This window comes from Cyclopterus lumpus, chromosome 7 (genome assembly GCF_009769545.1).
Source record: "Cyclopterus lumpus isolate fCycLum1 chromosome 7, fCycLum1.pri, whole genome shotgun sequence".
In the NCBI taxonomy this organism is placed as follows: Eukaryota; Metazoa; Chordata; class Actinopteri; order Perciformes; family Cyclopteridae; genus Cyclopterus; species Cyclopterus lumpus.
The window spans coordinates 5534973-5555245 of NC_046972.1; the positions used below are offsets into that span (position 1 = coordinate 5534973).

Here is a 20273-nt window from a genome sequence, read left to right on the forward strand (position 1 = left end):
AGAGTGTGGACATCAGGAAATCCAATTATCGAGGATCTAAAGCCTGCGATACGTACCCGCCGTGTCCCTGATTCGAGTCCAGCCCGTGGCTCTTGTTGCATATTAATAAACGTTGAATAATTGAATTTCGGTGAGGAACTTTCCATCCATTTTCAACATATCAAAGTTCATGTGTGACCGACAACACATCTTGTTTTTGCAACACGGCTATAACAATAGCTACTTTGTGGGCTTTTATCAACTTCAGCTCCCATGATGCTTTGGTGGTGCGTACATTGGGGGGGGGGGGTTGCAGACCTGACCTGACTGCTGGTGTTAGTTACAGATAGGACCAGTGTCTGGTGACAGATCCTCTTCCACTCATTACACTGATGGACTGTAACTCTATCACACACACACACACACACGCACACATACACACATGCTGGTAATTAATTGACACATGAGTTACGGTCCATGTAAACCCGAGGGAGTGTTGTCAGGAGAGACGCCAATAAAGAGCGCACACACACACACACACACTGTGTACAAAGAGCCATGATCACATGTTCTTTCCCCGTCTCTCCCATTACACACACACACACGCACACATACTTGTAAGAGTGTACATAATGAACATACATTGAGTGATGACTCATTAATGTAGGTTGTTCTCATCTTATCTTGCTATAGTACGTCCTGCAGCTATTATGTCCATCTGAGTGTGTGTGTGTGTGTGTGTGTGTGTGTGTGTGTGTGTGTGACGGTGTCGAAGGTGAATGTTTTATGTGTATCAAACTTGTACAACAATCTGTGTATCCACAGAGGCAGAGAAAGAGTGTTTAATTTGTGTGTGTGTGTGTGTGTGTGTGTGTGCTGGCAGTGATTGTTCTCTCAAAGCACATTCCACCACGGACCACAAAATCCCCCCATGTCCTTTCTCTAACCTCCCTCACTCCGTCTTTCTGTTAATTCTCTCTTCCTCTTCCATCTTTTCTCCCTCAACCTCTCTCTCTCTCTCTCTCTCTCTCTCTCTCTCTCTCTCTCTCTCTCCCTCTCCCTCTTTTCTCCTAAAATTGTCCCTGGATTCAAACTCTTCCTCAGCTGAGTGACTGGGTAGTTTGTTTAGGCAGAGAGTGGTACAGGTAGAGAGTAGAATTCATTGTGGTAATTGAGGAACTACATGAACAAATGAAAACCATTGGATTTTAGGAAAGAAACCTACCTGTTAAATAATGTTGCCCTAAACACTTACTTCACCCTCGCACATCAGCCCTGAACCCCTTTCTTCTTAATCTGCCCCTGCTGCCGACGACACTGTACAATTCACGAGCATCTCAGCCTCCTGAAATACAACTTCCCGTTCAGGGAATCAGTCATTTTTGCTAACAGAGCTGCAGGGAACACAAGTACTTCTTCCCCTCTGCCCACCGTTGCTGCCTGTATTGCTATCTCTTCTCCCGTGATACCTCCATGCAGACACACTTACTACACAGCGGTGACACCACCAGGGGAGTGTGTTATTGTCTCCCACCGTATGGCTGTTTTAAATGGCAATTTTAAGCTCCGCTGGCTCTATAATTAGCTGTGAGCTCCAACAGGAGAGGGGATGGAAGAAGGAGAAAAAGCGGGCTTATCGTCTCTCCTGTGTAATTACACATCCGAGTAGGGCGACACACACTCGCATAAGCAGACATGAGTGCAGACAGATGCGCAGACATAGCAAGGCTGTGCACGTACCAGTAATCGACATGCACGTTTTGTTGTTAGATCGCGCAGTGCCCCGTTCGGAAGAAGAAGAAAAAACAAAAACACGCCTGTTCAGATCGGGCCAGATGTTTGTCGCTGCTTCGCGGCTTTCCTCGAGAACCGCTCGACAGACAACTTCACGCTCGGGGGCCTCCTCAGCAACACGCCCGCCCTCACACACCTGACTCAGGAGCACAGGTGAAATACACCCTAAGTGTGGGGGCAGCGGGTAGACAACATGGCCCCCTAACGGCTATAGATTTATTAATATGAAAAATGTTGAATTACTACAAACACCCCCAAAACGACTTAAAATACAACTCCAGTGTACTTCTACTTCAGAGGAAAACATTGGAGTACCAACTTGACGGAGCGATGTTATTGCAGAAGACATACTGGACACCCACCCAAGTTTTGACAACCAGCCCTCCATCGGGCCCCCGAGCAGTACACCCACCCAAGTTTTGACAACCAGCCCTCCATCGGGCCCCCGAGCAGTACACCCACCCAAGTTTTGACAACCAGCCCTCCATTGGGCCCCCGAGCAGTACACCCACCCAAGTTTTGACAACCAGCCCTCCCTCGGGCCCCCGCGCAGTACACCCACCCAAGTTTTGACAACCAGCCCTCCCTCGGGCCCCCGAGTAGTACACCCACCCAAGTGCCAAGTGGATCAGATGAGCGGTTCTCCAGAAATGCGAAGGGCGCACTGCATTGCAGCGAGATTTGCCACCTGTGCTAATACGCCAAAGCATCTCCACCCGTCTGACTTCCTGCCCGTTTGCCAGAGGAAGTGACTTCGACTTTTTGTCGACAGCTGCGACAAATATGCAAACGTGGAGATGAACGTTGGTCACGGCAGAAGAACAGACAGCGCAGAAATATGAGTGCTGCTCTCGTTTTGCCAGAGCCGTGTGTGTGTGTGTGTGTGTGTGTGTGTGTGTGTGTGTGTGTGTGTCTCATACCACTGCGCCTGTGAGCCTGTGAGGCTGCTGCAGATAGACATAAAAGGGAAGACAGAGTGTGTTAGAGGCCGAGGTCATTAATCTGATCCACTGCTCTCTCTGTTCCCGAGACAAAAAAGAAAGAAAGAAAAAAGCAGGGGAGAGGAGAGCGAACACGCAGGGAACAGGAGGGAGAGGACCATAGCATCAGCTAGCACCTGTCCCAGAGACGAGCTACATCAGACGGAGCATGTTCGCTGCGCCGGCCGTCGTTACAAACTATATGGAGTTTGTCAGCCATGTGCTTTTACTAGACAGCAAGGGTCCACCAACAAGGATACTGTTTGTTGCATTGTGGGAAATGCAGGATCTTGTGTTTTTAAATCTGTTACTTAAAACAAGGACGTGTTCGCCCATGCTTCATTCTTTTGTGAGTCTCAAAGTGCAATCCTCAATCACTGGTGTATCTCTTTGAGTCTTAGATAAGTCCTAAAAGTAGTCTTTTGACTATATATATATAAATAGACATCCACAGACAGTAGATCTGCATCAAATTGTTGCTATTTTCTACTGCATAGTATCTGCATGCAACTCTATAAATTGCATGCATTGTTATTGTCTTGATAAAGACATGAAGTGACCTTCCGGCCACCACATTTACAGCAGGTGTGGAATAAATGGAGAGTTTATCCTGAATGATTACGCCTGTCAATCTTTTGACGTGTCATTGAGGCCAGCTGAGGTCACTTTGCTGAGTCGGTGTCCTCAGTGACTCTGACCGAGGAGCCAGCAGGTCGGGTGGGAAGTTGCTGCGTCTGATATCAGTCAGACATTAATGAATTAAAGAAGAAGAAAAAAACATACTTTTGCATTTCTTATTATCTTACCGGCACAGATTAATAATTCACGGCGCTCCAGCCTTTAGAACTGCTCGCCCGCGATGCATCAACTCACAAACTAACAGGAATAACTCATCACTACAACTGTGGGTGAAACTGTGTATTCATATTTGTGTGCGTGAGTGTTTGTGTCTTTTGGGGAAGCTTGTCGAAATTATGTCACTCTCATTGCTCTCTCTCTCTCTCTCTCTCTCTCTCTCTCTCTCTCTCTCTCTCTCTGCGGCCCCGGAATTAATCGCCGCGGCAACAGGCCAGCGGAGGAGAGCACAGAGAAAGGAAGAAGGAGACATTTATCATTCGCTCAGTAGACGTTCACCCTGTGACCGCGCCGTGACATTGTTTTCTTTATTCAGTTCATTCGGTCAGCGGACGATAATTTATATGCGTTACCCCCTTTAATAATTAGTTGTCCTGTTCCCGAGGTGGGGCAGCCTCCTGTTGACACACGCACACACACACATACATGTAAAATGCTCAGTCAACATTGGGGTCTTGACTTCTCTTTGTCAAAGTCAACACACACACACACACACACACACACACACACACACACAGGCTGTAGGAGTGGCAGTGATGAAGTATCGTCTCCTTCCTGGTGTTTGCTTCCGTCAGGCTGATCTGAAACTCCAGAATCGTGCATGTGTCTGTGTGTACATAGGGAATGTGTGTGTGTGTGTGTGTGTGTGGCATCTGTGGGAATTTCATCCTTAAAATCCTTTTTTTTCCTTTTCCTTCCTTTTCAATCCATACTCCTCTGTTTACCTTGAAGACAGCGGTATAGTGGTCCTCGAGGCCTACACCTCTCAGCTCTTGACAAATTGAGCTAGTTTAGCGATACTTTCACTACTCACTGCAGGGCACACACACACACACACACACACACACACACACACTCTCACACTCTCACACACACACACACACACACACACACACACACACACACACACACACACACACTCACTCACACCTAGGCACACTGCTAGGCTGAGTTATACACAAGTGTGTTCTGCTTGGCCGATCAGGTGTGTCCGCTGGGCTGGTACATCAAGGCGAGGAGAAAAAGCAAAAGAGGGAGAGTGTGTGACAAGACGAAGAGAAGAAAGTGGGATGACAGAGGGGCAGATGGGCGAATAGAGAGAGAGAGAGAAAGGGAGAAACCAAGGAGAAAGGCAATTGGTTTATAAAGCTCTGAGGAGCGAGTGAGAGGTGGCGCCAAATCAGATACTGCGAGGGGAAACACTGCGTATGCAAATGCACACACACAAACATATCATTGATAGGGCTCGAGAGATGAAGATTTTTCCTCACTTGTCGTCCTCTCAGAGCTGTCCAGATAAAACTATTATGGTTGGGGTGGGACACAGTAGCTCAGGGGGCCAGCAGTTCTATCTGGGCATCCTCTCTCTCTCTCTGTCGCTCTGTCTCTCTCTGTCTCTCTCTCTGTCTCTCTCTCTCTCACTCTCTCTCTCTCCCCGTTGATTTTCGGAGGGAGTCCGTTCACCGTCACCGTGGCATTCCACACCATCAAGAAGCTGCTTCCTCGTGTCTGACAGAGGCTGTTGAGATCCCTCCGACCGCATTATTACTCTTCAGGAGTAATAATGCTACCACTGCAGTATTATTTGCTAGTTTTTACTGCTCCAGTATCATTACTACACCTACAGCGCGACTGCAAACAATCCCAACTCGAAAGTCCACTTGATCCGCTTACTTTTTTTTTTTGCTGGAGCTTTCAACCATATCATACGCTCTCGAGAGGTGGATGGAGTTTGCACAGTTGTCATGGAGATGGATCTGTTGACATGAAAGCTCAGTAGCTGTTCGGATTTCATCCATAGCTCTTTCACGACTTCCATGTCGGCTTATAAATGAAGCATGAAGGTTATTTGTTGACCTTGGAAAATAGCAGTTTGGCAAAGCAATCCCGCTTCAAGCACCACTTAGAGTGAGGAGTTAAACTGACAGCCAATGAAGCGTCAGTGATGCTCTGCCAGAGATACTACTGGCCTTGTATTTGTTGTCTCTCAGGTATCTCCAGAAAGCAATGTGGGCAACACACACACACACACAGACAAGAGCAAGATAGAAAGAAAAAAGATGAGTCAGTCTCATAAGTTCCAGAAGTGAAAAGTTATTCAAAAAAAGATAGAGATATTGAAAAATATCAGATATGAGTCATTTGCCGTACTTTGCGAATTAGTTAATTAATTAATTGTCAAACAGGAATTTTAAGCAAACCTTCGAGGTGAGGCATATTTCCATCAACCGGTTTGGGGCTGATAGGAGTGCTGGCTAGCCTCGACCCATCGGCCTGCCCATTGCTCCGAAAGCGTTTGTTCCACAGCCCGTTATCAGGAAAAACAAACAGCCATTGTTTTGAATGCCCATTGCTCCGTAGGACACGCTCTACCTGCAACAAACACAAGCACTCGGCTCATTCTTCTTCTTCTTATTATTATTCAGAATGATGTTATTGCACCTTCAGATATCCCATCATCCCAGTGAAGTGACACTGACTTCACACACCCTCCAAACTCTATTCAGGAACAGTCTTACAGCCTAACACCCCTAGCTTCCTTCTCCCTCATCTTCCTCCACATAAAGTGAGAAAGTGAGAATCCTTCTTTACAAGCGTGGATACGCCCGGGATCTGCCCCCCCCCACCACCACAGAGATTCTGTGCCTGATTGTCGTTATCTTCACATTGGCCTCTGCCTGCAGGATCGGCCTCGGGCAAGAATGGGGAGGTGCTGCTGCTGTAGCGCACAGCCAGACCCAGTTATGTCACAAGCATTCTCAGGGGGCTGCGTGGCACAGCGGGACGGGAAGGGGAAGAGGAACCTCACAAAAGTCATGTAATCTTATCTTTAACTGCCGACGGGTCAGAGGCGCACTACCCATCGCGAGCGAGCGTATTGTCATTTCTTTTATCCCGGTACCACGTACCGGTTTTTGAGAGTACCTGATATAGATGTGAGGCGGTGAAAAGAGGAGGGAGGAGGGAGGACGAGAGCGAAACCATGTGACAGAAAAGAAGACAGGGGGATGAAATGGATAGGAAGAAAAGAACCAAAAGGAGACTGCTTACTGTGTGTGTGTGTGTGTCCCAAGTCCATCGCGCTTGTGAAAGATTAAAGAGGCCTCGGTCCCGCAAACACACACTCACACACACACGCACACACATGCGACCATGCCAGCCCAGCCTGACTGACGGCAGAACAAAAAGCTCTGTGCCCCGTCTAACTGGCAAGAAGGGTAGAGAATGCAGCGTCGGCAAAAAAATGGGATTCGTGCATGTTCGTGTGTGCTCATGACTGGAATAGAAGGAGACGTCTTCTGTTAGCGTCTCGTGGTTACAAAGTGACATTTGGTGGCGAGTATTCCCCAGAAGGGATGCAAGTCAAAGGGATCCAGTGACATTTTGACGCTCCCAGAGCCCCGTAGTTTGTGTGCTAATAGTGCTAATAAAGCAGGGCAGGGGTCTGGGGAGGGAAAATAACGGCGGTATAATTCAAGCTGTTGTCAAGTTATGCCTTTGAGACTATTTTTTTTTTTTTTTACTGTATGTAATTGCTCTGGCTGCTTCAGCCAAGTTGTCACACTCTGGTGAGCAGAGGCAGCTAAAAGTGAAAATGCTTCAATGCTGCTCAAAAATAACTGCGACATGTCAGCTGCTCTAAAAAACAGTGCTGGCTTTACAGGTTGTTGCATAATGCGCTTCCAGACGAAATATATATATATATATATATATATATATATATATATATATATATATATATATATATATATTGTTTACAACTTGGGTCTAACTTTGTGTTGTTTTGGACAGTTTTACTTTGACTTTTACCCACCAAGTTAATGTATGAGAACTGGGAAGGTGGCGGTATTGCTAAAAGGGAATTCAGTTGATGATTGCCATCCGGCCATGTGAAAACACCTTTTCTCCAGATTGGCTGGGGAGCATCGCGTGAGATGATTTCCAACGCGTGCAGTTTGTCCGTGAGTTTCCTGCGCTGGTAAACCAAGCCTCAAGGCCTGTTAAAATAGAAACACTCGTCTAAATGTAGTCATTCTTAATATTCTATCGGCTATGGGTTTGGGTCCCGTTAGTGACATCTATTGTTTACTAATGGTGGCGATAAATGCATTTTATTTGATGAGATAATGTGGTGAACGCTCGTGCCCTTGCCCTGTTTGACTTTGATGAACCGACGTCATCGCAGTTAAAGAATATGTTTTCACAGGCCATAAAATTAATTGCGAAAGCAACAAAAAAAAAAGACTTTGTGGAGAGCTCTGTTCCAAAAGAGGGGAAGCAACGGCAGCAAGCCTCCTTTTTTATGTGTCACTAATTCAGCAGCAACTAAATCCTGGCCAGTGATCCAGGAAGTGGAATCAGCCTCAAAGCTTTCTTATCTCAGCACAACTGATAGCCACAGTGGACTCTCTGTGAGCAAAGCAGCTCTGCTCCACCACATGTTTAACAGGAATCCAGCATCCGCATGGGATTGCTGCTATTACCAGAGCACTGGTCATATGGATATCCGCCCCCACCCCCCCAAAAAGTCCAATCTGACCGAAACAGCGACCCTCAGTGTGTTCTGTACATTTACTTGACCACACTTTGGCAGCGTTGCTCCCCTTTAACCAGAGCCAACTATTGTTAGCTGTTAGGAAAACAGCTTCATAGTGGCATGCTGTCACCGGCCAGCTGTCTGCCTCTCACTCTGTGTGTGTGTGTCTATGTGTGTGCGTGTGTGTGTCTGTGTGTGTGCGTGTGCGTGTGTCACCTGGGGCCAGCCTCCTGTTGTGAGAGCAGCAGTGCGACAAAAGAACGATGATTAATTTCACTCGGAGTAACCTGTCTCGCTGATGTGGCTCTACATGGCTGTGTGTGTGTGTGTGTGTGTGTGTGTGTGTGTGTGAGCTGTAGACTGTGCAGTCAGCAGGTGTGCTGTGATACTTTGGATGCCCTCCAGTCAGGGTCAGATGCGCACACACTCACATACACATTCACCGAACATGACTACCACCGTATAAATCTCAGCCCACGAGCACTGACACACCGACACTCTCTCTCCCTCTCTCTCCTCAACTCCTCTGTTTGAAAAAAGAAGTCAGATTGTCTATGAGTCTATGAGAAAATGACTCTACTTGTCTCTTGATTTATTACCTCAGTAAACATTGTAATCATGAGTTTATCGTTTCAGTGTTCTTCAATACAGAATTAATCATTTAATAAATGATGGTCCCAGTTTAGAGTAAAATAGACCATGAAGCAGAGAATGCTTGTACTTAGCGCCCCCGTTTAAATTAAAATTGAACTTCCTTTTGGATCCTCCTGTCAGTGTGTGTGTGTGTTTGTTTGTTTATGTGTGTGTGTGTGTGTGTGTTCAGATGTGTGTTTTGTGCGTGCACAGACCCTCCTCTCAACAGATGAGGCCAAAATCAATTTCATTAGGGATCATGAATAGAACGAGGAGCCGTTAACACGCACACTCTTATGCTCTCCCCTCCCACTCGTTCCCTCCATTGTCAAACTTGAACATTTAGGACACCGGTTCATTACTCGTTCCTTTCGGTTTCAGTGAGGAACGCTCACAAGGTTAACACGCTGCTCCTATATCCTACCCTCTTTTTCCTTTGCCCCCCACTCCCTCCTGTCTCTGCATCCTTGCCTCCTTCCTTTTCATCGTCCCTCCCTTTGTCCAACCATGTAATTAGCTAGATGTTAAACAGCTGAGGTTGGACAGGGCACTGCTGTGTCTGGACACACATGTGCATGCAGACACACACACACACACACACACACACACACACACACACACACACACACACTTAGTGGGAGAAAGAGGTCTGCGTCTGTGAGAGAAGGAAAACGACAAGGGGGAGAAAAAAAAAAAAAGTGCACGGAAAAAAGAGCAATCATAAGAAGTAAAAGAAACGGAAGAGGTGAAATGAAGATCAAAAAGAAGTGCAGAAGTTGAAGAAGAAGGCAGGTGAGAAGAAAGGGCGGCAAATGAAAGAGAGCTGGAATAAAGTGAAAGCGCAAAAATGCATAATGAAAAAAAGAAGAGGAGAGGAGAGAAAGAGATGGGAGAGAGAATGAGTAGGAGACAGAAAGTCAAACAAAGCCACTGGGAAAATAAGAACCAAGTCATTTTTTTTGAGGGAAGAAGAATTGATAGGCGGCCATGTTTTTCCAGTCTAGCTGACCCAAAGGTGTGACCGGTGGTTGAACCCAGCGTGGTATTAATCACCGCGCCGCTCCACCCAAACCTCATTACTCCCCTTTGTTCACCTTTTATTGGCTCGTCCTCCTCTACACACACACATACACACACACACACACACCATCCCTCTCTCTAGTCCAACACACCTCCTCATCCGTCTCCACCGCCATAATCAACCAGTGCATCGCTGTGTGTGAACTTTGCCGAGCTCGGCGTTAAACTAAATGCTGCCAAAAGTGTATCAAAGTCGAGTTGTCCGCACGATACCTCGTCATTTCACGACAGAAACCTAAATACTGCTAGCTGGAGGGAGAAGTGTTCTTACTGAGAACAGAAGCCATTGGCTCATTTCCAGCAAATATCACAATATAAGTTGTGCGCTTTCCGTATTAAAAAGAACAGGTGCTAGACGATTTTCGATTACTTCCGTTGCTTTTAGGACACGGAGGAGAAGTTTGAGGAGAATGTCTGTCACATTGTTTAAATGGACGTTTTATTCATTTAATTATACTCTGCTTTTGAATATACATGAATTTGTATTTGTTAAAATAGCCTTTAATGAAGTAAAGAAGAAAAAAGGCGACACAACAGCTGATCCCAAACTGTTGAACTAGTACAGACAAACGGCCAGTACATGTTGAGTGGTACACAACATGGCTGTTTGTGGAGTAACTCGATTCATGTGTTTTAAATAGCCACACATCACCTTAGAGTTGAACGCACACTCTCCTACTCCTCACCTTTTCCGTTAAGTTTTCGGACTATTCTGCTCTCCTCCTGAAAGCTGCCTCCTTGCCAGCCAACGGTGGAATTTACACAGGATGAAGAATGTCTGTTGAAAAGCTTTAAAACAACGACTCAATGGGATCTCTCGTGGTAATGTGACTTTATAGCTTTCGTCCATTTGGAATCAAAGTAGCTCGGCATTGTCATCCACATGGGTTTGTGTGTGTGTGTGTGTGTGTGTGTGTGTGTGCTCAGATGTGCATTTTCTTTGTGCACCTGTGGACCTCAATGTATGTGTGTGTGTATGTGAGGGTTACCGTAACCTTTCTTATGTCAGCGGTGCTTTGGAAATGAGCCTAATCCCAGAGCGGGGGGGGGGGGGGGGGGGGGGGGGGGACACTTGGGGGGCGGTGAAGAAGTGGATGAAAGTTAAGTGTGGGCCGCAAACTCATCACCTTTAACTTTCCTTGTCGCTGAAGGTGGCCCGGTGGGAAGGCCGCCCCTTTTCGACAGAAAGGTCAAAGACACGATGCGTGTCTCATTGCGCCGTCCTTAAGCGAGACACCCTGTCCCTGCTTCCTCAATGTCCATCACCCTGGAACAAGAGCATTAGCTGAGAGCCTGAATACATCTCTCTCTCTCTCTCTCTCTCTCTCCTGAGTTGACGGTCATTTTAGCCAGCACAGACTACAAATGAACATTGTTTTGAAACTTATTGATTGGTGGATAATTTGAATGCAAATGGGAGCAGTTAATGTTGCGGGCGCACACCGTGTAGTGGCCCCGCTGAGCGGGATAAAAATATGCGTGATTGTCGAGCTCCAAAGAGGTAAACTAATCAGTACAAAATAACAGCCGCAGTTTTAATGACTCATAAGCTGTCAGTGACATCAAAGTAGGATCCTTTATGGTTTTTTTTTTTCTCCTTTCTTTTCGGTCTAATAATCACCCTCGGAGCAGTTATAAAACCATATTTAATAAGTGCCTTTTAAAACAGGTAGACGCTGCTTTAAGAGGGCTGTCTCTTTCATCTTATAGCCGGGGCCCTGTGCTAATATGTTCCAGAAAGTAAGAAGCCGAGCGCATTGAAACTTAAAAATAATTCCAGATGCCCTTGTGTCACCCCCAAATTACACGCACACGCACACGCACACGCACATACACACACGCACATACACACACACTTTTATGGCTTTGAATTTAGAAAGAAGAAGAAGAAGAAGTGGGATTTATGGTCCCCTGAAGGGGTTTTCAGCAAGGTAAACAGATGGCATTTATTTGGAACTCTTATGATATCAAGCGATATAAGTTGGGTTCTAGGAAGAAAAAAGAAAAGAAAGCGACAAAAGTGGATTATCTGGAGTATTTATGAAAGTTTCTCACCCTCACTGAGAAGTCAGTGTTTGGACACACTAACTTCCAGAGGTCAGTGAAGGAGAGCAGACACCTGCAGGCGACTAGACTAGATGAGAATCTCCAGTCACCTGCTCCAGTCTGCAGTCCCCTCTGTGCCAGCTGACCTGAATCCCACTCCAACTGCCCTCTGCCCCGAGCTGTAGGCCAGAGCACGTTCCCAACCCACCCCCCCCCCCCCCCCCCCCCCCCCCCCCCCCCCCCCCCCCCCCCCCCCATCCCCCACCCCCCACCCCCCCACCCCCCCCACCCCCTCACCGCCACAGTCCATCACTCATAGCAACCGATAAGGCGGCCCAGGGTGTGTAGCAGTTTTTTTTATTTTCTTTTCTGCTCGCTTGCATTGTTGTTCACGGCCAGACATACAGAGGGACAAAAGGTCACACTCGCATCAATACCGGTTTCAGGGTGTTTGTGTTCATGTGGGAGCAACACAAGGGACAGCTAAAATAAATGACCTTTGGACAGTAACAACTACACACACACACACCTGTAATTTGCAACTTAAACTGCACAAGTCAATACAGACTGTATTGGCCCTGTGTCAAGTTTTCCATCACAACTTGTTCCTCTCTGTTCCGTTTCTGCTTCATATTGTACTATCCAGTGTAAAAAAAACAAGACTTTGGACTCTAAGCGTCCCGCCGAAATGCAGATTTGTCAAAGCACTTGAAATTGAACCAAAGCCTCCTCCCCTCCCCTCATGAGCGACAAAAGCACATTGAGCGATGACGGTCTGTCTGATAATGAACCTTCTGTTCCGAAAAAACCTGGTTAAAGAAAAGTCTGGCAGTGATCTGGCAGATAATAACCGCAAAGACTGTTGAGAGTAGGGAGAAGAGAGAAAAAAGAAAGTAAGATGACAGAGCGACTCTGGGCGACAGAAAAACAGAAAAGTTGTATCAGACTAAAATGCTGTCAGGTGATGGATGAGGAGATGGGCGTCGGGGAAATTAGAAATCCACACAAGAGGAGAGAGAAGGAGAAAGACTTTCTGGTTCAAGGAAGAAGAACCCTCGTAACTCTGTAATTTTGCCAGACTCAACTCTGTGAGCTCCGACAAAAGAGCCGTCATTATAGTTGATTACTGTATTTCGGCTTCACCAAATAAAGGTAGACTATGCACGGGGCAAACGGTGTTTAACGGAGATGCCACAGACGGACTCAATGCAGTAAAAGGTTATATCTAGTCAAAAATATAACTTACAACCACTCACATCAATAAAGAATGAAATTATTGAGCGTGAAGAGTCATGTAAAGATTGCTTGTTCCATGGTTTGTGTGGGGCATCGAGAGCTACCTAGCTTAGCTGAAAACACTGGTACTCAAACTCACCGAGCACCATCTGTCAGCTAACGACCTAGCCGAAGCTAACTTTCAACATGAAACAACACCGGCCAGTGCACATGACGCTAATCACCAGTTTACTGTACTGCATTTAGGTGTACTGCGGTATCAAAAACTGTATCAACTTAACGTAAATGTAGCTTTAGTTAGCTGAGCTGTCGTTCAGTTAGCTCCATCTAAAAACACTAAAAGCTAGCTTACGCTGAAGTTAACAGACATAGCTTCTGTCCTCCTCCTCCAGTGTATGTCCTCATCAAGGACGAGTATGGAAATGTCATATTTCTAGAATAGTACCATAAAGTTCCATATTTTGACAGGCTACCACTTCTTTTGTGATTTGTGTCATTCTCAAACCATCATATCAGAAACATTGGATTGTAATCGTGGCTTTTTTTCCATCTCCCTTTTGCTCTCTTCCAGATCCTGGTGAACTCCATCACCCAGCCTGCCTTGCTGTATGAGAATGTGGCGGTGAGCGACGGGAGGCCCATCCTGAGAGACATGCTCTTCAGCCCGGACCACCAGTACCTCTACGCCCTCACCAATAAGGAGGTACGAGAATCTCGCACGCGAAAAACAAAGTGGACTGCGGCCCTTAATGCAGCCCGCTGGGTCGGTTGACATCCCTGATGAGGTCTGGTGATTCCACTGAGGAGAGATCCAGCAATTACGTGACGGCCCGTGGGGCACAAATACATACTAGCTCGGCTGGTGTGTGTGTGTTTGCAACGATTTTGCAATCCACACTTTCATAACTACAAATTAGACTTGCTCAGAGAAATACACACACACCGCTCTTCACTACTGACAATAGATGTAGTGAAGGTTAGAAAGGGCGAGCAAAAAAAAGTACATGGAGACAGTGGAATAGCACCATGAAGACTTCATGAGGAAAAGTGTATTAAAAACATGCACTGGGGGAAACGAGCAATTAAGCTAATTACTTACATACGGTACCACAGAAAGCGCACGGACACATTTGCAATTCAAGCAGTATTACACACGCAAACACACACATATAGAGTCATAAGTGCTAATTAATATCATGAATATTAAAATCTGTCACATATAGGCGGAAGCCCCATACCAACCTTCCACTGGGGATGCGGTGCACTCATACCGTCTTTTTAATTGGTGTTGTGTGAAAGATTTATAGTATGGCAGCTTTCTTTCCTTATTGTTTTTGACAACAATGCTTGGTGGCATTATCATTTTAAACGGTAACACTTGATCAAACTGGCTCACTTTCCGGTAGCATGCATGTCAGCAGCTCCCCAGCTGTCATGTTAGCGGTGTGCTTTCCCCCGCTGCAGCAGCCCTCCAACAAAACCTGCAAGTAGTCAGCACGTCACCGAGCTTCTACAATCAAACGAATAATGAAGGCATGCGGATGAATTGCGTCAGAGTCTAGCGTGGCCCTGCCACATTATACATTTCTTTGAGTACATTTTGCAATTGAGAGATGGAGTCAGAAGAGAAAACGTTATGCAATTCTTACTATTCTCCAGTATAAAGGCCTTTAAACACCTGGGGGTTTTTTGTTGTGCGATTCATTGACACATTTGTCATGAATACTTTCACACAGCAAAAGCAGCATACATTAAACATAAGGTTTCGCAACGCAAAAAAAAAAAAAAATCAACCAATCACATTGTAGAAAACGGGTTGGGTTGCCCTTATACTTATAAACAACATCATGGAGGCTCTGTAGCCCAAATGGTTAATTGTATTACTCCTTGAAACCTCGACAAAGATGGCCCCACCCTATCTGCTCCTTTCCATCTTACCTTTCAGGATAAAAGCCCCAGACATATAATATTCGCAGGGAAGTGTTTCACATTTTCATGTTGTTTATTCGCCACGCCCCCCCCGGTGCGTAAAAGCATTTGATGTCAGGAAATGTACAGGACGCCATCTGCAGAGTGACATGTAGAAGGTAATCGGTCCCGGCATGTAGTTGCTGTTAACTAGAAAACGACTTCAACCGGGAGAGTTTGATGTTTGCAGAGTTCCCTTGCCCATCTCTCTTATCTCATAACGGTTAATGAGCGCGTTGTGGTAACCTTCAACCAGACTTCCCCGCTACGTGGACAGTAACTGCCATGTGAGTGTTGTGTAAATTACCAGCAATTAGACATAATTGACTACCGCGCGTCTGAATAAACGCAAAGAGGCAGTGGAGTGTAATTGATTAGAGTGGACGGTGTCGGTGTTGATGTGACGGGGGGGGGGGGGGGGGGGGCGAGGGTTAGGCCAATCCATCATAAACAGCGTCCCAGCAGGGCCAACGTGTACTGTACAGGGAGATCCATAAATACATATTTAAGCAGAACGAGTCCACCCACACAAACGCATACACACACTGAACCGCAGAAAGTTGATTCAGAATGGGATTTGATTCTCAAACGTGTTGACATTAACAACGGGGTCCATTAGCGCGATTAGAAGCGATCTTTTTACATCACCAACATATAACCGCAGCACTAGATCAGCAAAAAAAGAAATGTCGAAAAGGTCCAGAGCTAAAGCAGAAGCTAGAGTGTTGGGGAAACCTTCAGATTAATGTAGCGTCTGTATAAACAATGGTGGGCGGTCAACAGAAGGATGATACTCCCAGCATTGGGCCTTTAACAGGCAGTCCAGAGTGTTCGCACACTCCCCCTTTTAACTCCTGTCATCTGCATTAAAGATGACTGCCAGGAAGTCTCTTTCAATTATTGAAGCCAGTGTTTTATTTTTCATGAGCACTGATATGTCCACTACATGTCTGTGCATGTTAGCGGAGAGAGGAGAGCGTTCACACTGTACGTGTCTGGCAACGTTTTGTTTCGCTCCACCTGTTTTCTTAAACGCGGAGAGTCGGTCCAGTTCGTCCCACGTATTGATGGGGATAGGCTTCACTTTCCCGATGTGCGTGGGATGAAAAGAGAGACAGGTAGATGTCATATGAGTCTCTTGTCTGCCCATCAAATTTGAAGCTACAGAAAGAACAATTAGCTTAGCATCTGGTCAAATTGGTGCCGGTCCACGTGTCCTGGAAAGCGTCACTGTGCAGGACAGATGGGTTTGGCTATTAACGGATAACGGAAGCCCAGGCGTCATGAGTTTTGAATGTGTTTGTCGTGGTGCTTTCAGGTGGACTCATTTTTTATATATATATACTTTGGACCGAGCCTGCCTAGCTGATTCCCCCTGCTTTAAGTGCAAATGATAAGCTAAGCTAATTGCTTCTTCCTTCCGCTGGCAGACATGAGAACGCTTTCCATGTCCTCATGTCACTCACCAAGAACAAATGTAAGGCTTTTTTTATATGATGGCTTCCGTCATAGGTGCTCATTCTTTTGTGTCAGATCTGCGCGTGATGACAGGTTTTGTTTAACATTTTGTCCGTTTACTCTGTTTCATTGAAAATGAGACTCAGACTAATCGTCAGAGGAGAGATGGAATGGCCATCTTTCTCTGTAAAGCCGTAATGGCCGAGCTCCAACATTGAACAAAATCACAGTCCAGTCAGCGAAAAAGAAGAGAGAGAGAGAGAGAGAGACGAGGAGGTGGGGAAATATAATTGGATAGTCTGTCCCCTTTTTCTCCGACTCTTCCTGCCTCATCTTTTCACTTCTGAGCCTCTGATGGAGTGAGTTTGTGAAGGAACTGCTCTTCCAGCAGCAGCTTCAGAAAACGGATCTTCTCTGTGCAGCAGAATGTGAACTTGTGTTCCAGCACCTCGGCCTGCTGATGAGCGGCGTCTTCTTAGCCAGAGGCTGCGTGGACTGGAGATAATGAATCTGGCTTTTGCTGGTCAAGCCTTAGGGTGGTTCAATATGGGCTTTTTTTTTTTTCAAGCAAAACAATTATTATTTTTTAAAAAAATCTAAAAACAGTTGCTGTTTTCTTTGGACTCTAGATATACTTTTAGTTTACATTCACCGATCCAGTCAAATGACGACATGCACGTAATAACCAGTCAAAGGTCACTGTGACCTCACAATGCATGTTTTTTGGCCATAACTCAAGAATTCAGACACTAATTATGACTATTTCACACAAACGGTAAAATTAAGGATGTGGATGTAAACGGCAACATGACTGGTTTTTCATTTTGTTATAAAGGATATACGTATATATAAAGTTTTACCAACTGTTAAACATTTTAGCCCTGGACTATTGTCAAACAGGCTGTAACATTGAGCATCATATTTCTTTAGTTAATTCAGTTGAATATCCCTTTTTTCAGTTTTTGGGTAACACAAAACACTGATAAATTCACCTCATGAAGTAGTTGTAATGGTGAACACATTAGTCACAAACTTACGCATCCAGCAGACACAGATTAATATTAGCTCTCATTTGGAGTCATTTTTTGGGCGAGTTCTAGTTTCTCCATCAGTTCCTGTCCTGAGGGACACATCTGTCTCTTTTACTTCTAAATGCTCCACTACGTTCGTCTGTCAGCCTGCTGGTTCGTGCTAGGTGTGTAATCAGTTAACCAAAAGCTCTGGGCTATAAAAGACAACAGAATGCTGCTGATGGAGGGGAGGCACCTCACCTTTGGAAAGCCCTCCTCCCATTGGTTTCCCGGGGCCTGTGTCAGGACTCTTCTCACCTAGGCTTATACAAGTTCTATACATACTCTGTGATAATCTCTTTCAGAAGTGAGGTATACCATCCTCCTCCTCCTCTTCATCCCTCGTTCCTCTCTCCTTGAATAATAGAAATGCCAAGTGATGAGAGCTCAAACATCACAAAGCCCATTCCCCCGCTTGACAGAGCAATTTACCTTTTCCCATATTCACTCACACACATAATTAAAAGTGGTATATTGGACTGCGGCGCACAGACTGCGTCTCTGTATAGCAGTACTGACTCGCATGCACACACACACACACAAATGCGCACGCACACACACACACACACACACGCAGTGCGAAAACATAAAACTGCCCGATTCACCACGAGAGGGTAGTTTTCGATTAGCGAGCGATGGATTTATATGGCTCTCTTTGTGTCTCTGCTACACACACACACACACACACACAGACAGAGAGTCTCTCAATGTTCCACTACTCCGTGCATCTTTAGCCTGCCTTTCGACCCGTCCCTTTCTGTTCGGCGATATCACGTAATTTTTGCGCTCATAAAAAATGAACAGCGCCACTAAATCAATTTTACGACTGCCGTTGTTTCCTCGTTACATGTTTAAATTGTCCCGATCTAATAAAAACAGCGGGGCCAGGGAGATTTTTCATCCTGTCACCACCCTCCGCTGTCGATGTCACCGGGACAGATATTTCTTGTATCCTGCGTGTCCCTAAGGATGACATCACCCTAATTGCTTTGAATAAATGACTAAGCGGATTACAGCTCATAAGTTATTGATTTCTGCTGTACCTTTGTCCCGAATGACTCGCTTATCGTATACTTACCGGTCTCGCTGCTGCTTGGAGTTCACGCTTTCTCCTCACCCACTACCCGTTACGATGAGTTATTCTTTACATTTACAAACTGGACTCGCACTTAACATTTAGTTTGTTCTGGATGATTTTTTTTTTTTTGCGATCCGTTCTTGTTTGGATGCACACAAGCGTCTGAGCTGTCCTCCACTCGAGCATCATCGCCGCATTTCCACTAGTGAAGACGCGGGGCGAGGTCCGGGCCTCTCATCACCCTACCTTCGCACCTTCGCCCCCCCCCCCCCCCCCCCCCCCCCCCCCCCCCCCCCCCCCCCCCCCCCCCCCCCCCCCCCCCCCCCCCCCCCCCCCCACACACACACACACACACACACTCTCCCCCACCTCCGCGAGGCCCCTTCAGACAGCGGCATAATGGTCCGATGATGTACCTCCGTGTATCGATTCAGCCACAGTACAGAAATGTGCTCGGCCGCGCTGTACTGCACAGTGGAGAAACCCTACCCCTGGCACCGCATCAGACACGGTTCATATTCAATTCACTCAGCATTTACTGCACTTGGAGGTCAGGGATAAAAGACCGCCGCCACGCTGCTTTTTCCAAGCCGTTTCTCTCGTGTTTGTCCAACTCTGAAGTTGCTGTTAGTGGAGAGCGGGAGAATAACGAGGAGAGGAGACAGAAATCTGCTGGAGGGGCCCCGAGGACCGGTGGTACTAATTGCGTGGCGAGTTGCAATTTGGAAACGGCGTGTCTTAGTAGTAGGGTAAGTTGAAATTAGTGACAGGGTGGTTAGGGTTAGGACTAGCGCTTAAAGACGCCGTCGTCCTTCAATAGGGGACAAACTGAATATCATTTCTGGAGTGTCTCTGAGCAAAAGACGTTGAAGTCCTCCGGGGCTGCTGCTGTCTCAAGCTCTCCCGACCCCTCTGAGCACCTGGTAGATTTAACCAGCGGCATCGGTTAACAGACACTTAAACACTTTTCCACATTACAAAATTCATTTTTACCCCCAAAAGCAGACACGGAAAAGAAAAAGCTTTTCCTCTTTCTTAAGTCGACAACAGTAGAGGAAGTGAAGAGAAGAGAAGAGTTGAGCGCAGTTGCCCCTGTGCTCATTAGCGGTCTGTGTGTGCACATCACGCTTTGAGGCACAAACCATTTGATTGTTATTTCAAAGATATATCATGTTATTATATGTGCATGACTTATGATGGCATTTCAGATTTAATATTTCAATGTATACATTATTTGCGTATTCACAGTGTGCTGTCAAAAACTAAAAGAAAAGACTTTTTCGACAGTGGTGTGACATACTTTTTGTAACAATTGCATTACACGATGTGTTTGAGCGGCGTCATGTCTGCCAAAGTCCTTTTCTGTCTTCCACACACACACACACACACAAACACACACACACACACACAAACACACGCACACACACACACACACACACGCGCGCTCCAGCTGACTGTCAAGGCAGAGAGATGAGTGATCAGATTGTGATTTGTGAGACGGTCAAAGAGACGGACAGCTGTAGAAAGACAGAGATGTCTTAATGTGGTTGAAAGGAACA

At 46.1% G+C, this 20273-nt stretch overlaps 1 protein-coding gene across 1 annotated transcript in view; it reads left to right on the forward strand.

Moving 5' to 3' along the window:
• The window catches only part of LOC117733865 (plexin-A1-like), a 208227-nt gene that overhangs the window by 87919 nt on the left and 100035 nt on the right, over positions 1–20273 (forward strand). Inside the window, 1 exon segment of the mRNA XM_034537776.1 lies at positions 13712–13843. Within this exon segment, the coding sequence (XP_034393667.1) occupies positions 13712–13843 (132 nt within the window).